This window comes from Xiphias gladius, chromosome 19 (genome assembly GCF_016859285.1).
Source record: "Xiphias gladius isolate SHS-SW01 ecotype Sanya breed wild chromosome 19, ASM1685928v1, whole genome shotgun sequence".
In the NCBI taxonomy this organism is placed as follows: Eukaryota; Metazoa; Chordata; class Actinopteri; order Istiophoriformes; family Xiphiidae; genus Xiphias; species Xiphias gladius.
This window is the reverse complement of record NC_053418.1, coordinates 27,374,829-27,397,248: the sequence shown is the minus strand read 5'-3', so window position 1 is coordinate 27,397,248 and position 22,420 is coordinate 27,374,829. Positions and strand designations below refer to the sequence as shown.

General features: G+C 38.4%; 1 protein-coding gene across 1 annotated transcript in view; it reads left to right on the top strand.

Moving 5' to 3' along the window:
* Positions 1-22,420, top strand: part of top3b (DNA topoisomerase III beta) — a 38,905-nt gene that overhangs the window by 3,288 nt on the left and 13,197 nt on the right. Inside the window, exons 2-15 of the mRNA XM_040156098.1 lie at positions 2,436-2,567; positions 3,669-3,775; positions 3,906-3,980; positions 6,130-6,326; positions 8,888-9,044; positions 9,130-9,243; positions 9,879-9,969; positions 11,812-11,966; positions 12,262-12,367; positions 14,395-14,541; positions 16,794-16,967; positions 18,772-18,900; positions 19,186-19,335; positions 20,740-20,840. Of these exons, the coding sequence (XP_040012032.1) occupies positions 2,436-2,567; positions 3,669-3,775; positions 3,906-3,980; positions 6,130-6,326; positions 8,888-9,044; positions 9,130-9,243; positions 9,879-9,969; positions 11,812-11,966; positions 12,262-12,367; positions 14,395-14,541; positions 16,794-16,967; positions 18,772-18,900; positions 19,186-19,335; positions 20,740-20,840 (1,835 nt within the window). The remainder of the gene's footprint in view (positions 1-2,435; positions 2,568-3,668; positions 3,776-3,905; positions 3,981-6,129; positions 6,327-8,887; positions 9,045-9,129; positions 9,244-9,878; positions 9,970-11,811; positions 11,967-12,261; positions 12,368-14,394; positions 14,542-16,793; positions 16,968-18,771; positions 18,901-19,185; positions 19,336-20,739; positions 20,841-22,420) is intronic.

Genomic DNA, 22,420 nt, shown 5'->3' with positions numbered 1-22,420 from the left:
GATGATAGAGTTTTGAAGAAATCAGGTTCATGTTCCTCAAAGTATCAGAAACATTGCATTATCACTACTGCTGAAAAATATCCAGCGATTATAACAACTTATGGCTTAATACAACTTTCAAAATTAGTTTAAAATAGATCAAGTAAGGCTGACTTTTTGGCCATCATATTGTATGTAGAGCATTATGCATATGAGTCACTAATGTCGCTATGACTCTACTACTTGGTAGACGGTGTCATCAAAACAAGATTCCTGCACTCGTCTGTAAAACAGAGCCTCTAAAGTCCTGAAAGATTGTATTATTTATCTTGTGCACACATATTATCTTGTTCATAGATCCGTATATCGTGCAAAAATGATCATTTGAGTGCACAAGATATTACATCTAACCTGTTCAACTTCAGGGGCTCTGTAATAAAGCAGTACTCAAAGAAAAAAATGTAGATAAGGAATATGATTATATCTCTGTTTACTAAGTTTGATCACTTTTTGGATTCACATTATCTTAATAATTGTGATCTTTGCCACACTACTGCATGGCTCGAGGGACAGCAATGTTGGTCAGTCCTCCACTTTGGTCCAGACTGAAATAGCTGAACAACCATTGGATGGATTAGCATAAAAGTTGGCACAGACATTCATGATCACTAAAGATTAATTGTAATCACTTTGGTGATCCCCTGACAGGTATCTCATGTCTAGGATCTTCCTCAGGTCAAAAGTTTGATTTTGTCCAATACTTCAAAAACCAATGACATTCCCAGCAACCAGTTAGATTTACTATGAAATTCCATCTTTTGTACTAAAAAGACTCTAAAACATATCCACCCAATTTGTCTAACTCTGACCACTGAAGTCTCATATTAGCTTCAACTGAACTTTCCAATGGGAAAGGGCTCTCACAACAAGTTTGGACAGAAAGAATGATTACATTACTAATAATGATTCCAGTGTGCACTTGCGTAAATTAAGGTCGACTTTGAAAAATGTAAATCCGTCCTTTAAAACCATAACTGGTCTACTCCAGAGGCCAGCTGAGTGTAACCCATGTGGCAATCATCAGCATCAACATAAAGGCAGGTTTCTTACCTGGAGCTGTTCCATGTTTGAAGTTTATGACTGAAGAGTGGTGTGATGGAGCTTCTGGTTTTTGTCTTGGGGATGTTGATGGGTGCTGTATTTTTTTTTTCTTTTTTTTTTTTTTTTTTTTTCTCTATGGTCCTCAGTGCATCCTTTGATTTCGAGTTGTTCTGCGAACTGTATCTGGACCTGCCTCTATTTATATGACCTGTTCTTGTCAATATTGCTACTGTCCTGTGTGTGTGTCTGTGTGTGGATTGGTAGAGGTATTGGTGATAAGGTTGTCCACGTCAAAGAGGCTGGAGTGGCATTTGCGTGTGTGTTTTGTGTGTGGGGCACTCACTCTGGTTCCATACACAGTAGATTCTGTCCATCTTCCTGTCATTAGCATTCAGCCTTGAGAGAATCATTTTATTCAGACAGGACGGCAGCATGTAGCATTGAGCCAGGGTAACCAAGGGGGGCCCCTCACTACCCCCTCACTTACCGGAAATGTCTCGGACAGGTCTCATGTTCTGCCTCACTCGTTACCGCTCTAAAATCTTGTTAAACTCCACGTCTGACTCACTGCACTTTTATGAAAAGTTTTTTAGTGTATTTCAAAAGTTCAACAGACGACACTAGGTCAAATGCTAGTATATGGCTCGACTGCATTGAGGAACCGTTTTTAAAAACTACTTTCAATGGAAAGTAGCTGAAGCCAGCTCGAAAAGTCGTTAAATGTCGCTCAATGACGTAATGAGCTAATAATCATGACGTTATATGGGACGCCTGCTCTCTTCCTTGTTAAGTAGCTGATTACATAACTTAGCTGTACACACACATCACATGGTTGTCGTCCCGTATACCCGCACAACCAAAAAATACCTAACAGTGCTGTTTTGCCCTGAATCACACATAGGATTATTTGTATATTTCAAAATCCTATAAAAAGAATAGTACCAACAATGTGTTACTCCATCTCTCTATCCTTGCTGACTGAAGAACACTCTAAGCCAAAGACATAAATCTTTAAAAACGACTCACGACTATATATTTTTGTTTTTTTTTAAAAAAGGTTCAGGCTTGACGTGTTTTTAATAGCTTTAGGACAACAATGGCACTGTATATCACAGAGGAAAAAGATGCACACACAATACTTGTTAGTAGGCTCAATTCTTTGGGGGTTTGGATCTTTTCACAAGAGTTTTAACAATATTAAATGCTTAAGCTTAATGTTTAAGCCATTGTATTTGCATTTAAGCTTTAGTACAAACATCGGCATTTAAACGTTTTGAATACCCTTGTGGCCTGTAAATGACTTAAAATGACTGTATTGATTGATTAATATGTCATATGTTCTCCTTGGCCTTTAGGAAATTGTGCAAGTCGCAAGGGTCTCAATGGAGCATGCTCAGTGCACGAATATACTGGCAGCTTTCAGGGCCAAAATGTACGCTTTAAGATGACTTCTGTTTGTGGACATGTGATGAGTCTGGATTTCATTGGTAGGTATCATCCATTTTCGGTCGTAGTCACTACCTAACATTCACTGATGGCATTTCCTTGCAGTAATTAAAAATGTTTCCCATTTTTTGTCCACCTCATTTTCGTATATGGAGAAAGAAAAAAATAACAGAAAACACCATTATAACATAATGCAATTTAATAAAACAACACCTCAAATTACAGATAATGAAGAAATTATGTTTGCGTTTCTTACAAAACAGTTGAATTGGATTGAAATACACTGTCAATTAGTGTAGCAAAGTACAAACTTGCATAAAACTTAACTTTCCACCCCTTGATTTGGACTGATTTGGATCTAGGGAACCATCAGGATGGTATCAGCCCCCAGCAATTAAGCACATTGGCTACTAGATGTAAATGATCCACATACAGTTTTCTGTCCCATTGTGTTGCATTAAAGAGCAGCTTAACACCCCCTGAAAACTTGTTTTTTTTTACCTCCAGTGGTTTAACTTCTCATCTTGTTGCAGTGGATAATTAACAATGATAATTAAAGCAAACAGGATACCCCTAACAGGATAGCCCTGACCACAGCAAAGGGGTCTAGATACTTTTGTAAATGAGAGATTTTAATTTCTGATTTTTAATACATTAGCCAAAAATGTTTTCACTTTGTCAGTATGGGTTACTGGGTGTAGATTGATGGACAAAATTTCAATTGTATCCATTTTCTATTAATCTACAATACAAAGTGTGTAATAAGTGAAGGAGTCTGAATACTCTCTGGAACCAATGTATGTGTTAAGAGTTACCATTTCATGTTAATTCTGCTGAAATTGATCCCATTAGTTTATGCAGTGAAAAAGTGTTATACATGTGAAATTTTCTGGTACTCAGCAGATATGCTTGGGTCAGTTATCTGAAAAGAAAAACTTGGATCAGTGCATCCCTAATTGTGATTTCCTCAACATCTTAATCTTTGAACTTCTTAATAAGATGTCTCATAATGTTTTGCTTTATACAATAACTAGAAAGCGCTTTTACACTTTGATTTAGATTGATTCGGGTTCCAACCTCTTCAGCGTCCAAGCTCATGATTTGAATTTAATTGTTAAACAGCTTGATCCTTCTTTTTCAAGGAAAGTACAACAACTGGGACAAGGTTGACCCTGCAGAACTCTTTAGCAAAGCTCCCACAGAAAAGAAAGAGGCCAACCCCAAACTGAACATGGTCAAGTTCCTCCAGGTAGGTCTTAGAGGTTGATGCAGTAGTTGGTTTTCACAAAACATTGATTCTTTCTGCATGCTGTATGACCACCTGGAGGTCAGTGTGTCATGTCTTTGGTGTTCACCCCGTGTTTCTGGTGTCATGTCAGGTTGAAGCCAGAGGCTGTGACGACGTGGTTTTATGGTTGGACTGTGATAAAGAAGGCGAGAACATCTGTTTTGAGGTAATTCAGGCCCTGTTTACATGGGTTTCTGCCTTTACGCCTGTCTTTAAAGTGCATTTTTGTTATCTTGATTGTGACGACAATGTGATTGGATCGCAACGCAAATTAGTTAAGCGAGGCTGGCTGTCGAAAAACAGGCCGTATCCCAGGTCAAGTTAAACAATGCTTCTGTACGAGCTCTACTCCTTTTTCCATTGCTGAGGGAGGGGTCAGCTTAGTTAGCGGGAACAGGCGTATTTAGGTGACCTTTCAATATGTTGGGTGGAATTTTTTGTAAAGAATGTGGTCACACTTCACAGATTGCATTTACACCTGGCTGAGATCCAATCTCAATGCGAGCCTGACCAGCCCCAGATGTAGTCGGGCTGATCTGATTGCATTCAGATCCCAATGCGTCCTGCATTAATATTCACGTTTCCTTAACCAAATAACATATAGAGATGCAGATTACATTTTAATGCCAGGTGTAAATGGCGTATCACATTTATTCTGTTTTTCTTGAAACCTGTGGGTGTACACTGGCTGAGATTATCATAGCTGTTTAATACTTTGGCCTTTCCTTCGCTGTCTTTCAAATTTTCAAATTAACAGGCTCAGATAGGGATAAATAGTATCCAATAGTAGCAAAGTTTTGGTTACATAGATATTTATCTGGAAGAAAGTGTAATGTCCCAAGACTAAAGGTGATTTATAAGGACCATTGTCCTGTAGCTTTGTAGTAGAGTATAAACTTGCTTTTTTAGAGCAACAGGATGGCTCAGATTATCATTAGGTCATGTAAAGCATGAGGAGCTGGGTCACCCAAATCAGTTTCAACTGAAGAAACAGCCCCTGTGAAAACTGTTTACAGTCTGTAACCTGGATTATGCAGACTAACAGGGATACTGTTTCTTTTTTAGAGATGGTACTGATGAATATTTTAAACTTGCTATAGATTTTGCCTCTCCTCAGAGCATTCATTTTGCCCCTCATTCAAAATGAAAAAGCCTTTTGGATGAAATCTTTAAGAAATCTACAGTAAAAAAAGATGATTTAAATGTCATTTATCAATGCTGGGATCACCACACCTCATTCACCCCATTCACCTCTGTATTGGGGTGGTGGCAGAAGTTTTCAGAGACAGATATCTCATAAGCGGGACAAAATAGTAGACAAGTAATAGTCCAGCAGTGAAAAGTCTTCTTAAGTAAAAGTACAAAAGTATTACCACCAAAATGTACTTAAATGTCCCTTTCAGAGTGTTAAAATTGTAATTTTTCAGGACTTCAGGGACTCTGTCTTTTGTTGTAGGACAAGTTCCAACTTTATCATTCTTATTTGTGGCCTCATGTACAGTAAATCCCAGCAGAGCTATGCACAACTCTAACCTGAGCAGGTCTTATCGCAATAACTTAAGGGTGTTCACGTACCTAAAGTAAAGTACAAGTGCACAGTACATGAGTAAATGTAATCAGTTACTTTATAATACTGTACAGGAGTGTTGGAAAGTTTGGGGTTTTTTTTGTTTGTTTTTTGTTTTTTTACAGAAAACAGCTGATTTCTCCTGGAAACATCGTTGATGAGAACACTTATCAGAACTGCACTAAACACTAAACAGAACACTAAAGTTGGCCGTAAAACCCAAACATTGGGCTAGAAGAGACTAAAAAGCTCAGTAGAGCTGAGGGAAATTGCCACGTGTTGACAATTCTCTCATCACTATGAGTGATTCCTTTCAGATTACATAGTCATTTGAGCCATTTTTCGTATAAAAATTTATGGCAGCTTTAACTGCATCCAGTCCAGTAATCTAAATTGCCCTGCCAATTAGTGGTGACATCATGGTTTGTCTACACGCTGTAAAGCAGTGATGTCTCATTACAATATCATTTTACATTATCGATGGATGTCACAAGTATAACAGAGCACACTTGACCACAACCAGCTGTAATTTTGGGTGTAGTCAGACATGAGATTCAAGAGACTTATAGCTTTTCAGTCCATAGAGGCCAGTGCAGCTATGTTTTTCCTCATTCCAAAGTCAAATGGGAAGTTACACTTCAAGATGAATAAGACCTTAGATCAAATGGAAAGTGGTTATTGTGCCAGCAAACAGTTATTTATATTTTGATCTTCCTACTGCTCAGTTACTATTTCTCTTGCCTCCAAGGTATTGGATGCCATCCAGCCGGTGATGAACAAGGGGAGTGTTAGGGAGCGGAGTGTTTACCGTGCCAAATTCAGCTCCATTACTGACACTGACATCTGGAATGCCATGAACTGTCTAGGAGAGCCCAACCGCAATGAAGCCCTGTCAGTGGATGCACGACAGGAGCTGGATCTGCGCATTGGCTGTGCTTTCACCCGGTAATACTGCTTTCTACAGCCACACACTAGCCCGGCCACACATAGCCACTTGGTGCTAGATTTCCTCTAGCTGTCTGGTGACAGAACCCAAGAAATTTGATGCATGGCATTAAATCTAACTTCAAAAAATAATAGAAAATACATATCATTCTCACAATTTTGACAAATTTATAAGTAAAATTTTCATTTCAGCTTACTTTGAACTAGCAGTGGGGCCAAAATCCTGTTTGCTAAACAACTGATTCACTGATTAGTTCTCTCTACATTTCAGCTATAAATTAGTGAAACATTTAGTTAAAATCAGCTGTTTTTAGATTGAATACTTTGGGTCTTGAAACAGAGGTTGAAGCACGATACAACAAAACTGTGGCATTAATGTGGCATTAATGGCATAGAATTTAGGATCATGTTTCATCATATCTATATGTAAACATGCATGTGATGTACTGTACAAAGAATTTGAAGTTACAAATACAGTTTTAGATAACAGCTAAAAATCTCAAGTTTATTCTCACTTTTCTCACAGAAATCCAGCAATCAGGACGGTATGGAAATTATGATTAGATGAAAATAAAATCAAGAAAAACTCTGGAAACAAGAAAGCAAGGTTGCTAATGCAATAGACAAATATTGCACTTAGTGTAAAAGTAAAAATACTTCAGAGCAGCTTCACCCAGCAAGAACCCAAATGAATGCTAATTCCCTATATGTATCAATTTGATTCTGCAACCACATGAAAAACAAAACAAGCTCTGCACTTCAATGTGTGTACTGTTGTTGCAGAGAGAGAGAGCTCGGGAGGAGTTAATGATTTAGACAAACTATTCAATATAACGTGCAACAGCTGTAGTAATAAGATATCATTGCCATTTCACAATCAAGCACTTGTTTCTATAATCTGTTGTCCAACAACTGTAGAAGGTAGAACTGTTCCAAATAGCCACACTCAAGGGTGGGATGAAAAGCCACCCATCACAGAGAAAGGTTAGACGCAGTATTTGTTTAAATAAAGGGATTACAAAGCACACTTTAAGACAGTCTCTCCCCAGAAGCATTCATAGGGCCGTAACCATGCAAGGGCAATGACAGGCACAAAGTTGTAGGTCTTGGGCACGCGGACTGTGTCGATGTCTCAAAGCACACTTTCTATTTAGTTTCATGTATGTGCATCAGCGCACAGTGCAAAAAGGTTGGGTGAGGTGGAATATATGGTTGTATGGAAAGGTTTGGGCACCCCTGGGCATATTAAACCCCTTGCAGCAAACAGACATTAAAAATCAACGCTAACTGTAGCATGCGCAAATGTTTGGGCACCCTACTAAGTCAGTACTTAGTAACCTGACCTTTGGTAGATATTACAGCTTGCACACACTTTTTGTAGCCACCCAAGTCTCTTTCTATTCTTGGTTTGGAAATTTCAGCCACTTTTCCTTTAGATCATTTCAAGATCTGAGATATTTTTAAGCTGTCTTGCATGCACAGCATGTTTAAGATGTTGAGTGATGTACAGGTCAGGAGACTGTGAGGGGCCATTCCAAAAGCTTCAGCTTGTGTTTCTTGAAGTAGTTCTTGGTGCACGGCAGTTGTGCAGTTTTATCTGAAAGTTTTCTTTGTCTTCCAGATCTTGTATTGACTTCCAAAGTTCTCTTTAACAGTCGTTTCTTAACGACATTTCAGACTGTGGAAATTTCAAGCTGGAAGCATTTTGGTATCTTTTTATAGCCTTCACTGCTTTGTAGACATCAATTAAGTTCATTTACAGATACTCAGACAATTGCTTAGAGGAGCCCATGTTTGTTGAGTGTTACCACAAAGTTTGAAGAGTCGGAAAATTATCAAGCTCTAGAATTTTCATCAGCTGCACATGGCACATTTACTGGTTAATTTTTTTCTATTTTTTTCTTCATGAAATGAAAAGTAACAGTGCATTAACACTTGAAGAAATGCTCATTTTTAATGTCTGTTTGCTGCAGGGTTTTTATTTACTTCTTTTCACTTCAAAAATCAACAAAATATGGAATTTGCTCAAACTTTTTTTGTACAACTGTAGATCAAAGGGCGTGGTATCTATTAAATACACTCTCAGCCAGTCACATCACTGGTCTCATGACTCTGAAACAGTGGTGTCAATTACAGGTAACTTTTGATAAAAAAAGTTGGAAAGGAGTGAATGAAATGAAGGATTCTGAGCCACAATCCAGCATATCCGCAGAAGTAGTTAAGGAGAAAATGATAGAGAACGCTAAGGAGAGAAGTTCAAACCCTGGCTCATTTCTCACCCCCACACAGCTGGTCAATCACTGTGTGAAGTGTGGATTGTCAGTTTTGGAAAGTAACAGAAATTTTCAAATACAATGTGTGATTGCACCCTCTTCTAAAGCTCTAGGTTGATGTCGTCAGAATTGCTTAAAAAATAAAAATCATAATCAAATTTTCAGGAGATTCTTTCAGGGTTACACATGGATGATTCCCTGCTCGGTGTGTTTGATTACAGATGCTCTAAGGTATTAATGTAATCTAAAAATTAAAGCCTGACTTATGTGGGTCAAATATTTTTTCAGGTTCCAGACCAAGTATTTTCAGGGCAAATACGGCAATCTAGACTCTTCCTTGATCTCATTTGGACCATGCCAGACCCCCACACTAGGCTTCTGTGTGGAACGCCATGACAAGATCCAGTCATTTAAACCAGAGACTTACTGGATCATCCAGGCAAAGGTAAATCCAATCTCACTTGCTTTGACACAGTAATAACGATCTCTTCTCTTTGAGCTATATTGACAGACAAGCTGTGCTTTGTCAGGTGTTCAAAGGAAAGGACAGCCCACTGACACTGGACTGGAACAGGGTGAGGGTCTTTGACAGGGAGGTGGGCCAGATGTTTGTCAACCTGGCTAAGACATCCAGGGAGGCTGTGGTAAGAGCAAAAACCTAACTATGCCAAGTATTCTCTGCGCAAACTGTGGTCATTATTGACAAGCTTATTAACATGTACTGTATAGCAGAATGACATCAATATATCCACTTTTTGAATGTAATGATTATTTAATAACATAATGTTTTTGGAGTAAGATTTTACAGTAGGTTGAAAATATTGATAAATTAATAATAGATTTTGAAAAGTTATAACCAAACGAGTTTTAACCAACTGGCAACCAAAGGGTGATGATAAGACTCCAGGACGTCACTGATGAATGAATATCTGTCAATGTAGCTTTGTGTCATTATTGGCCTAAAAAATCCAGTACCGGTCAGGCTATAATCCTGATGAAGATTTAAGAGAATTTTGATAAAACAGACTAGAATGTCTAAGTGGATTTTAAATCAACTTGAGCCTAATTTTAATTTTTTTATTATACCTGTTTATGTTTCCTCTATTTCAAATCACCAAAGATTAAGGAAACTGTCAAAAATTGACAAGAGAATTTGTATGAGTGCTACATGAATCATTTTCCACTACCTGATGGATTCATCCAAGTCTCAGTCAACCAGAACTGGCAATGGGCTAACTTGATCTCTGATATAAACTGTATAATACATCTCTTAATACAGGTGGAGTCAGTGAGTAAGAAAGAGAAGATCAAGCAGAGACCCCAGGCCTTGAACACAGTGGAGATGTTGAGAGTGGCAAGCTCTGCCTTAGGTATATAAACAGCACTTCATCAGTTGTCATTTGGGAATATTTGGGAATTTGAGAATATGTGTATACATGTAATAGTCTATTGATATGTTGTCACTGGTCGGTGTTGGTCAGTGCTGATGTTCACCATTTGTTTGGATTAGGGCTGCAACTATCGGATTATTTTCACTGTCAGTTAATCTGATCATTATGCCTCTGTGCCAGCGCCAGCCATGGCTAGAGGCATAATGTTTCAGGTTGTCCATCTGTACGTCCATACGTCCATTCGTACGTATGTACATATGATAGAATGTATATCCGTACGCCCCATTCTTGTGAACGTTATCTCAGGAATGCCTGGAGGGAATTTCATTACATCTGGCACAAACTTTCACTTGGACTCAAGGATGAAGTGATTAGAATTTGGTAGTCAAAGGTCAAAGGTAATTATGTCCTCACAAAACACGTTTTTGGCCATAAATCAAGAATTTGTACATTAATTATGCTAAACTACACTTAATACATTTTATTAAATTCCTTTTTTATCTGGAGAGACATGGATGTAAACTGCAACTTCACTGCTTGGCAGGAGCATCCACCCGTGAGGTGGTAATTCTAGTTTTGGTTGATTAATCAGTTATTTGTTTGGTCGAAATAATGTAAGAAAATCTGACAATCAACGTTTTCCAGGGCCCAAGGTGATGGTATCACATAACTTGTTTTCCCCAGCTAACAGTTCAAAATCTAAAAATATTAATTTTACTAAACAGAGAAAAGTAGCAAATTCTCTCAGTTGAGAAGCTGGAACTAGGTCATGATAAGCATTTACAACACAACTTTTTCAGCTCTAGTTTGGATATATAGTTTGGAACATTTATGATTGATTTTGAGAGTCAAGTTGTAAAGGTTTAAAGGATATGCTTGGCATTATTCTATATTTTTCTTCAAATCCCGTGAAAGGACATGAAAAGACCAAAACAAACAATGTGTTTGTCTGTCTCTCAACACTTTCACTTCCCTACTCAGTCTGTGGCCCTCACCCCCAAGTCCACTGGTTCCTAAAGAAGTAAAATCTATAAAAAGGCCACACAAATTCAAAATTTCGTTGCACAGTAATTTCCTAAAACAGCTGACCACTTTAGTCTTCTTGGCAAACGTCACTCAAACAGGAGGAAACAGTCCTTTTGTTGAGTACTGTTTTCAGCAGCAGAGTAATCCACATTTAGGGCTCTAGTGAGTGTTTTGGCTGCAGGACGTTTAAGTGTATGTGTTCATTAAAATGAAGGACATGTCAGTCAGTTAAACAGTGTAACTCATTTATTTGTTTTTAATAGTTTTTGGACAATAGTGAATTTCTATGGCCCACGGATCAACTCATTGCTGGTTTTGGTCTTTTCCTGGGATTTGTTGACAATAAGAAAATATAGAATATCACCAGCCTTATCCTTTAAAAAAATAGAAATCCAGACTTTCTATTTACTATAATTTAAAATATAAAAGATGCAGTTTCAATAGTGTTTCAGTGGAAGATAATGGACAAATTGGACAGGAAAAACTCTTTACAATATATTACATACTGTAATTAAAGGAAAATCCACTTTTAAATAATTACAGATTTTAGCCTTGGGACACAGTTGTCTGTCTTTTTAGGAATGGACTTGACTTTCTAAAATCTTTGGAAAGATGCAACTTAACTTCTGTAGTATAAAACTTGTCCTAGTGTAGAGACCAGTATTCTGACAGAATCCAGCCATTACCCTAATTCACACTGAGACCCAGTAAGATCAAGAAATAAGAGCTGCAGCTCCTAGTTTTTTGAGGGTGCCAGAAGAGAAGAAAAAATTCAGATATTTTTTTATGTCTTAGGCATGGGTCCCCAGCATGCCATGCAGATTGCAGAGCGCCTGTATACACAGGGCTACATCAGCTACCCACGTACTGAGACAACCCACTACCCAGAGAACTTCGATCTGAAAGGAACACTGAAACAGCAGATCAACAATCCCATATGGGCAGAAGAGGTGAGGGCCACTTTGGGGTCAAGGATACATAGAACGATTCATGCTCCAATACATTCAAAGCCAGCCGTGTATGCATACAGAAACAGATTCATTGAATTTATGCTTATAGGCGGGCAGTTAGAATAAAATGCTTGAATGTGGATACACATAAAAGCACACGACCGATCAGCCACAACATTAAAACCTGTGTGTGTGTGTGTGTGTGTGTGTGTTCGTACACACATATATATAAGTTTTAATGTTATTGTGGCTAATCGGTGTATGATTCTAAAAAGATGTTTCACATCTCCATCAGGTGAAGGCTCTGCTTTCAACGGGATTGAACCGACCCAGGAAAGGAACTGATTCTGGAGACCATCCACCTATCACTCCCATGCGTGCTGCCTCAGAAGGGGAACTGGGTGGGTCATGTAACTAATTAGATAATGGATAATATTATGAATCACCTCTTGAAGGAAAAAAAATCAAGGCAAGACATCACCTGTCAAAATATCATATTGTCATGTGATTGATGTACATGTAGATTTGATTGACTATATTTTAGACTGTTTTTCTTTTTTTTCTGATTTTTCAATCAATCAATACAATACCAAATCTAATTGTAACAATCACACCAATTTATTCAAACAAAATTTTAAACTTTTTTAATCCTTATTTTAATCTATCCATGCAGATAGTTTTGATTTTATTTTTCCATTTTTTCCCAGTTTCAGTCCTGCCTCCTCCAAAGGAGAATGGGATATGTAGTTCATCAGCGCCTGTGGAAAAAAAAAAAAAAAAAAAAAAAAAAAAAAAAAAGTATCCAATGCAGTGAAGTAATTACTACCAAACAGTGTTCCCATGATGCCAATAGATTTAACTGGAACTACTTACTGCCACAGATATTAAAAAAAAAAAATGCTTTAGGATAATGAATCGAGATCTAAAAAGGAAAATTAAGGTCATTTAAGGTCAGTAAGGTCTTTTCATGGTTTCAGCTACCCTCAGCTCAATAAGAATAATGAAAAGATACATACATACATACAGTGTTACAAGTAAGTGTCCAGCAGTTTGTCTGGCACATGTGGAGTTGGCAGTGCGCACAGTCGTGAAGAGCAACAGTCGTCGTGCCAGTCAGATGTCAGTCAGTCTGTAGTGTTGCTGCATGGCTAACCTGCTTTGGAGCAGGAGCAGGTTGCAGCATGCCTATAATGATTACCCCAGTTAAAACCCCAGAAGTGAGCCCCATTCATGAAAAACAAAAAGTTAAAAACCTAAAATAAGGATAACCCATTAATGGATAATTTATTGGCTTTGTAGAGGGCCCCTGAAGTTTCAGTCTTCTCTGTGACACATATACCTGAGTTAGCTAAGCTGACATTGCATGTTCACAGAGACTGATAATATTTTTATTTCAACAAAGCTGAGCAATAAAAAAAACGTTGCTGCAGCAAAAAGCAACCTACCTTACCCCCCACCAAATTAAAAAAATAAATCACTTTCTTCTTCTGCCTGGTGGTCTATAGGCATCACAGCTACATTGCGAGTGGATTGGTGCGCAGCCTGGCATCGTAAGCCTGAGTTTTCTGTCAGGCCCATAAGTAACTATGAGCTACTGGAGAGACAGGTTGCCACACATGTTTGCAGATCGCAGTAAGAGCTGAGGTGTGGCAAAAGTTGTATGAAAAAAACAAACAGCCATTTGAGAGGCAAACCAGTTATGGAAATGAAGTTTTCCTGCTCTTAAAGTTGGATATTTACAGTTTTCACATATTAATAAAAGGCCATTTACCTTTAGTTTTTTGAGCGCTTACAGTATTTTTGCATATTCTTTCACACATGTACAAATTTTACTCTCATTTACAAACTTCAGTAAACATTCACCAATCTCAGTACACATATACAGATTCTTGCACACATATACATTCACAACAGACATACAGATTGAGATTTCACAACTATCCACACACATTTGCAAATAATATTGCTACAATAATACCCCTAGATTTATGGTTTAAATATATAACACATCGCCTGCTTTTAGACCCCACCATTGGGTAGCCCTATGGGATGTACAACACTCCATCACTGAACCAAATCAACCACAGGAAACACCTTTGAAACAACCAAATCCATGGAACTTATTTAATGTTTAATGTTTTGACTGTTTATTATTGTTATTTTTAGCCATTTGTACAAGTCTTTCAGGAGAGACTGTCTGAAAATGTGCACTAGTATTCCCCTATTTAAATGATTATTGAATGTCCCCCCTCTCTATGATGGCCAGATTTTCATTCCCATTTAAGTGGAACAACGTTTGGAACAACCATTAAACAATTTGGCCTTCTGACATGATCGAAAAGTGACCTGCATGGACTTTCAAATTGATACATGGACCCTTTCATGTTCAAACTCTAACCCATGTTCTTCCTCTTCTGCTTTTCCACAGGCAATGATGGCTGGCGGCTATACGAGTATATCACACGACATTTCATTGCCACTGTCAGTCAGGACTGCAAGTACCTACAGACCACCATAGACTTCAGCATTGGGACAGAGGCCTTCTCATGTAGTGGCAAAACACTGATATCACCAGGTACAGCCAGCTGGTCACACTTGCAGCTTGCTTCGAAAGTTGTCAAGAGCACAGGTTACTGTGAATTAAGTAAAACTCTACTCAACCTACTTGGCCTAGAGTAAAGGGATGGAAAGGTAAAATACTACTTTATCACACATGTGTCACTGTGTTGTTATATCATATATATTATGTATATATGTAGATTTGCTTACTGTTTTTTTTATTTTTTAAAAATAACATTTCAAAAAAAATAACACAACATACCTCAAATTCCAAAACATTATGCCAATAGACTTTTTTGTAATTGACCTAATATCAGCTAAATTAGCCTAATCTGATCTTCCCTCTCATGCATGAATACTACTAACTCTGAAACACACATATTTCTCCATGTATGCTTTCAGTCGAGGACATGCCCAAGAATTTGGACAGACATATATTTTTTTGTTTTTCAGGTTCTGAGCTTCAGCACATTCAACTTGAAATAAAATAATTAAAGTGCCAAGTAGCAGCTTTAATTTGAGTAGGTTTACATTAATATTAAAAGAACTGTATGGAAGATACAACCCTTTTAACACATAGTGCCCAAATTGCAAGGGTTCAAATCTAATTGGACACTTGGCTACTAAACGTTTCTTGGGCAGCTGTGTGTCATTTCAGCGTTAGTTCATGCACAAAAAAAGTTTACGTGTGACTCATAGTCGTTTGATAGTTGAGAGTTCCCATTTAGATTGATGTGGAGTTGTCTTTCAATATTAGGAGCGAAGAGGTGACCATACAAGTAAAGAAGATAATAACAAGGATCAAAAAAGCAAAAATCTATCAGATATCAAAGGCTGTTTGATTGCCAAGATCAACAGTGGGGTACATTCTAAAAAAGCAGCTGTGTGCAGGAAAACTAGGAAATGTCAAATGATCTGATAAACTGAGGAGCACAAGTCTTGTGGATGAGTAGAAAATCATTTGCATGGTGAAGAAAAAACCCCTATTTGTGACTGCACCACAGGCGGCACAAACCGTGATTTGGAAACAAGACACAAACCCCTGCTAAACCTCAAAAACACAAAGGCCAAGCTGCAGTTCACAAAAACACAGAAAAAGAAACTGGTAGAGGTCTGGAAACAAAGTTCTATGGAATGATAAAAAAAAAAAAAAAAAATCTACCTCAATTAAAATGATGGAAAGAGGAAAATTTGGAGAAAGAAGGAACAGCTCATGACCCCAAGCCATAACCCCATCTGTCAAACGTGGTGGTTCTGTTATGGTTTGGGGATGTATGGCTCCAATGGAACTGACACACTAGCATTTATTTATGATTTCACTGCTGACCGAAACAACAAGATGAATACAGAGGTATACAGGAACATTCTGTGTGCTCAGATTTAGTCGAATTCATCAAACTCAGGACGACATTTCATCATTCAGCAGGGCAACGATCCCAAACATACATCCGAAACAACCACAGATCCTTTCAGGGTGACGAGGTGGAATATTTTCGACTAGACGAGTCAATGCCCTGATCTCAGTCTGACTGAGAAGCAGTCAACTTGGTGAAGACCAGTCTAAAGGCAGAGACCCCACAACAAGCAAGAGCTGGAGGAGACTGCAGTGAAGCTCACCAGGGAGGGATCCCTCCCTGGAGTCTGCTGATGTCTGTTGGCCAAAGTCTTCAAGCAAACACTGACTGCAAAGGATTTTCGACTAAATATTAAATATGCTGACATTTGTATCAGTCCAATAACTTTTAAACCCCTAAAATTTGGTCATTGTGGAGCCACATCTCCCACACAGTTCTTTCTATATTGATGTAAGCAGCTCAAATTGAAGCTGAGTCTTGGCACTATAATGTAGTATCCAGGGTTCAAATTGAATATGCTGAAGCACAGAGCCTGAAGAACAAAAAATGTGTAACTGTCCTAATACTTATAATCTGGAATGTATATAAATAAAACAAAGTAACATCCTAATACCATGGACTGTTGTTTAAGTTCAGTGTGTCACTTTCTCCCCAGTTTGTGATGCTAAAGTTTAGTTTACATAGTTGATTGGTTTTGGTTAGACAGTACGACAGATGTTTGTTAACTACTCATTTACACATTACTAAAGTCTCTACTGGCCCGGGCATTCCTTCAGTTTTAATGGTGCAACTTAATTTAATAAATCACTGGTTCAAAACTTGCTAGTTAGGAAGAACTTTACACAAACCTAGTAAGGGATTTATGAATTGCTGGTGTAACCCAATCCTTGCTAAGTGTTTATTTTATTCCCAGGGTACACAGCAGTGATGCCTTGGCAGGGGATTCCTCTGGAAGAGGCCATGCCAGATTGTGAACGTGGAGACATTTTCACAGTTGACGAGATCAAGCTGGTGGAAAAGCAGACCAGCCCCCCAGACTATCTGACTGAGGCCGAACTCATCACCCTCATGGAGAAACATGGCATTGGTACACCTCAGCACTGCATGTTGGATATAATTGCTGTTTGTATCTTGTAAGATAGGAAGCAGGCTGTGCATAGTGTTGGCCTCAAATCTCAAAGTACTCCTACAATTGGAATCTGGAGTTGAGCTGATCAGAACTTCAGACAAAATCAGCAGGTCTAGTGCAGTATACAGAACGCATACATGTGAAATGCAGACACTCAATGGATTTTAAGATGAAAGCAGCATTAACCGATTTTTGGGCTACTTCGGAGCAGAGGAACTGCACAACAAGCTAAAAACACACATCAAGTTAACCCCTAATAAAGTTGGTATGGCAAATATCTTAGCAAGCACATGCCTGCTTACACATCCAGTGGACACAGAGCTACAGTGTCATTCTTTCTGAGTCGTGTTTGTGTCCACTTGACATATGTAAGTTCTGTGTTCACTCTCCTTTTAGGTTTGGTTTGGCCTCCACCAACTCCTGAGGAAAATATCACTCTTTTTTTTCCTGCTAAATGTTTTACTACATTCAACAGCTAGTCTCTAACTTTGTCTTCTGTTTGGTACTGAGCAGGTAGTGTACACATTAAAAACATATTTAAATTATTTTCAGTCAAATAAATGTAAACAATTTTTTATATGAAAATTGTTGATTAGTGCAGCTTTAAAATCAATATTTAACATTCGAGAAATGTAAAGAGAAGACAAACTACAGCACATACTGTGAGACAGCCCCCTTGATCCAGTACTCTACTGTGGATACCCAGGTATGATAGAGCATTGTTGCAGGAGAAAAAAATCTCACCACAAGTTCCATTAAGTGGCTATTCTGGACCTTTCAATCGTATTACATGTTCATCAGCAAATGAAGCTTGCCTTGTTTTCATGGAATTGTATGTTAAAATGTCAATTTTTTTCTGAGTACCCTAAAGCTGCTTTCGTCAATATTTTTACAACAATGCATCAAATGATTATATACTGTATAATGTTAAAGGTGTCACTTGTAGTGATGAACACATATTATCATACGACGCTGCAGTTCCCCTCAGCTCTACAGCTCATTGTTTTGGTTTTCCAGCTTGCCACTTCCCTGTTTTGGTTCAGTTTCAGTACTTTTAACAACCTTATTTCCCGCAGTGGGCAGTTGTTTTCAGCAAAAAGGCTCTGATAAACACATTTTACACTATCTGCCTAGCACAAAACAGCAAATGGACAAAGTTAGCGACTACCTCATGAACATTATGGAAAATTTAGCAGCTAAAGAGCTGAGATTTTTCTCAGGAGTTGGTTTAGATAAAACCAGACCTAAAATTAGAGTGAATATAGGACTTAAATTTATGAGATGGACGTATTGTATTTACGGCATGTTGCCGCTGCCCCCCAGTGCCCTCTCATCCATATAGGCTTAAAAGCTGAAGTTCCGTGTTCTTCCGTGTTCATTCTTAACCTTGAAATAACCAGTTTGGAAAACAATCTCACTACAAGGTCCTCTGATTTTGTGTTATTTATTATCCATCTGTTCTGTGCGTACTTCTGGAGGAGAGCATGGATTCAGAACCTTGCATCAAAATAATATCAACAAGCTGTGTTTTATCACTCAGTATGTGGTCAAGATAACTTAATATTTTTTGCTTGGGTCCTAACTGCACTAATTAAAAACTAGCTGATTAGTTATTTTTTGCATTTGTGTATGTAAATTATTAAATGGTCTGTGTTAAGCATTACATTTTAACGAGGAGTTGCGTGAGAGGACTAATCTACCGAGGGATGATGATAATAACAGAACAGTTTTACAGATGTTGGCTTCTGCCCTCACCATCCAGGTACTGATGCCAGCATCCCTGTCCACATCAACAACATCTGCCAGAGGAACTATGTTACAGTAGAGAATGGACGCAAGTTGAAGCCAACCAACCTGGGCATTGTCCTGGTACATGGCTACTACAAGATAGGTCATTTGAATTATATTATTGTACATTCTCTTACATGTGTAAGGAATTGGTAGCTGTGCATTGATCGCAGGTTTATCAAACTTTGCTGAATCTTCTTTGGAAACTATTTCAACTGATGTAGATAATCCCATATAATTGACCCTTTGGGACATGGGACCAGATAGAATAGTCAAATTCATTAATATACTTGAGCCTCATTATTAGTGAGAATTGAAATTTGTGAGTTGTTTTTATAGCATGGCATTAAAATACCAATAATTGACTGTGTGTGCGTGTGTTTTGCAGATGCAGAGCTGGTTCTGCCCACCATACGCAGTGCTGTAGAGAAGCAACTGAACCTTATCTCTCTGGGTAAAGCCAACTACCAACAGGTCTTGCAGCATGCGCTGGATATCTTCAAGAGGAAGTTTCACTACTTTGTGGATTCCATCACCAGTAAGTTCACTGCAGCCACAGGAGCACAGTATCACAAGTCTGCAAAAAGGGGTAAACTGTGCAAATCCTATTGACAATGGGCTTTTGAAATTCATAAAAGGAATTCAATTACAACTGAAATTAAAACATAGCCATTTTATTACCACTAAGGCTGGTTTTATGCTTCTGCATTAAGGGGCTAACTATGGTGGCTAAATGCATAGGCTCTGAGGTTACACTGTAGGCTATGACATAGCTGATGTGCGCCTCCTCAAAAATGTAACTACACATCAGGGCTACGGTGTCGACAGAAATGTCACGTGGGGAATGCAAGAACTGTGATTGGCTGCTTATGTTTTCCGGTATGTTTCTGATGCCGGTGGACTTGGGTAGAGAACATTGAAGAAAGTTAAAGACTCTTCTCCTTTTCAGTAACGAAACATCTAACAAAGAGATTACATTGCGAACCCTCTGCTTGCGCCCGATGGCGCTCTGTATGATGAATGAACATAAACACAGCGATTGCACGGTGGTAGTCTGCTATTCAGGCATGAGACGTGACATTTTACAGTCTATTAAACTCCAGTTCTTTAAATCAAAACCTGCACCTTAGGTAACTATGGTGGGACCCCCATTAACCCCTTGCGTTGAGTATAAATGCAGCTTAAACCTAATAGCTGGCTATACCAGCTTTTAACAGGCCATCACATAACCTGAATAACTTTGTTGCCACTCATGAAGAAAAGGATGCAGGCCTTAGCTGAACCACCGGTGAGCCAGAATAACTTACTGTCATCATTCCACGTGTTTCCGTGCAGTGTCGTCCACCTGACCAAGTGGTAGGGACAGCCTGCTCAGGTCCACTCCAGTCCTCCTTTCGTTTTAACATCTATGCACTGAGCTCAGTTGATTTTGTATTGAAAGAAATTAGTTTCAATAACAGTGACAAATGCATGTTACGTAATCTGCAAATTTAAAAAAAGGTTTACAAATGTGTATGACAATTCATCGTCACATGAATGGAACATCTTCATCCAGGTTGTGATCACTCAACCTATACTCACTGCAGAGGATGATCCACCTGGATGTCCTGCAAAGAGCTACTTGTCTTGTCACAATCTGCTTTTTGCTTAGGGGCTTTGAGAGGGTGCAAATTACATTTTGATTGAGTTCTGGTGAAAATTAGCAAAATCTGTAAAGATGTAGGGTCATGTTAATAAGAAGTACATATAATATTTCAGCAGCAAGGTTTGAAAGGTGAAAGAGAGTGCAAAATGAGATACAGCAAAGGGTTACGTTTTAAAGGAATTTATAGCACAGTTGTAGTGCTAAATAATTCAAGGAAATTTTATTTAGACATATGATACAATTTGGTTCATTCCTATGCAACTCCAGCCCACAGTATCTGTCTGTTGTGTTTTATAGGCATGGATGAGCTGATGGAAGTCTCGTTTTCGCCCATTGCTGCCTCTGGAAAACCCCTGTCCAGATGTGGCAAGTGCCACCGCTTCATGAAGTACATCCAGGTCAGCAAAACAGTCAAAACTGGACTTAAGTTATCGGTTATCAGGCTTATCCCAGTTTTGATCATATTTGGGATATGACGTTTAAAAGGAGCACAGAGAAGTCTGGTTATGCATATCCCTGTGTACATGATAAATACTAGTATTCCGGTTACTTATTACAGCATGCTAATTGCACAAGCGCCCGTGATGTTTATAAACACAAACCAGCAATTTTTATATTGTTAATCTGACTATTCTGTTTACTGCTAACCTTAAATTAATTTAACTGTGGCTACTGAAAATTATGCCACTTTGGCTTATAGAAGCCTTAACACTAATACATACCAATATTGCTTTGTGGATTTGGCTTGTCGAACTTATCAGTGATGGGAGACAAGGGTGACAACAAATAATTAGCATGTCCTCCACTTTGACTGTTGTCATGCTGTCACTCTTGCTACCGCGTAGGACAAGAGAACAGTGGATTAAGATATGCAGCTGTGACTGGGGGCTTTTAGAGATGGTATAGGGTCGGTTGAACCATTGATGAGACCAGAGGAAACAACACTAGTTCCATTACGGATGAGAGTAGCCATAGTTTAGTGCAAACTGGGCAGTTACAGGGAATATTGTTTGGTCGCCAAGCAGTTCTGGGTGCACAGAAACACAATTTTTAAAAAAAATGTGTATATGCTGTATGTACCTCAAAAACTGTCCATTCATGACACGTGTTATTTATGTGTTTGGACACATGTTAATGTAATTAAATTGAAGAGTAAAGATAAGACCTAAATAAAGTAGACCAGAAAATATATTTTATTATTTGCAGTCAGCTACACACATGAATTAAACAAAAATCCCATGTTCATGTTTTTTCCAAATTAAAAATGCTATAACAGCAACATAACACTCTTGAATACCATTTTACTGCTTACCTGGTTTACACTTGGTCTCACTAGCCTGCTAGCCAATATACATACAGTATATGCACATTCATCGTCAGGCTAAAAAGACTGCAGTACAGATTATCACTCAGGCTATAACTTGCAGTATGTCACCAGTTACCCTGTGTTGTGAATTGTGAAAGCAGAAGCATGTGTAGAGGTTGCTTCAGCAGAGGCAGAGAGGCTATCAGTGTTAGTGGATGGAGTAAATGTAAAGACTGAGGATATATACGTGCTAACATTAGCTAAGCAACTTACTTGGAGTTGACATATCACCCTATTGAGGCTCAGCATCCGCTGCATAAGGGAAGCCAGTGTCAACACTACTGTTATCTGTAGTAGCCCGTTGATGATGACCAAGTATCTCATCCAACATTTTGGGAAATTTGAAAGTTGCTGACTCAGAGACACTTCTTTTGTTTTGATGTTTGGTCATTTAGCAATGTTTCTTTAGTATTTTCCACCATTGCCTAACTTGTTCCACTGTATGAGTTGGGAAACCAGCATCCTGTTTACTACAGACTTGAATAGGTCAGAATTTCAAAGCTTTCTTCCATCTAAATTACACGTAAATTCAACTCTTTCACTACCAAAGGACAGAATTTAGTTCCTTCATCACTCAAAAAGATAGACTCTTTTGCTGCCACCATTGTTTGT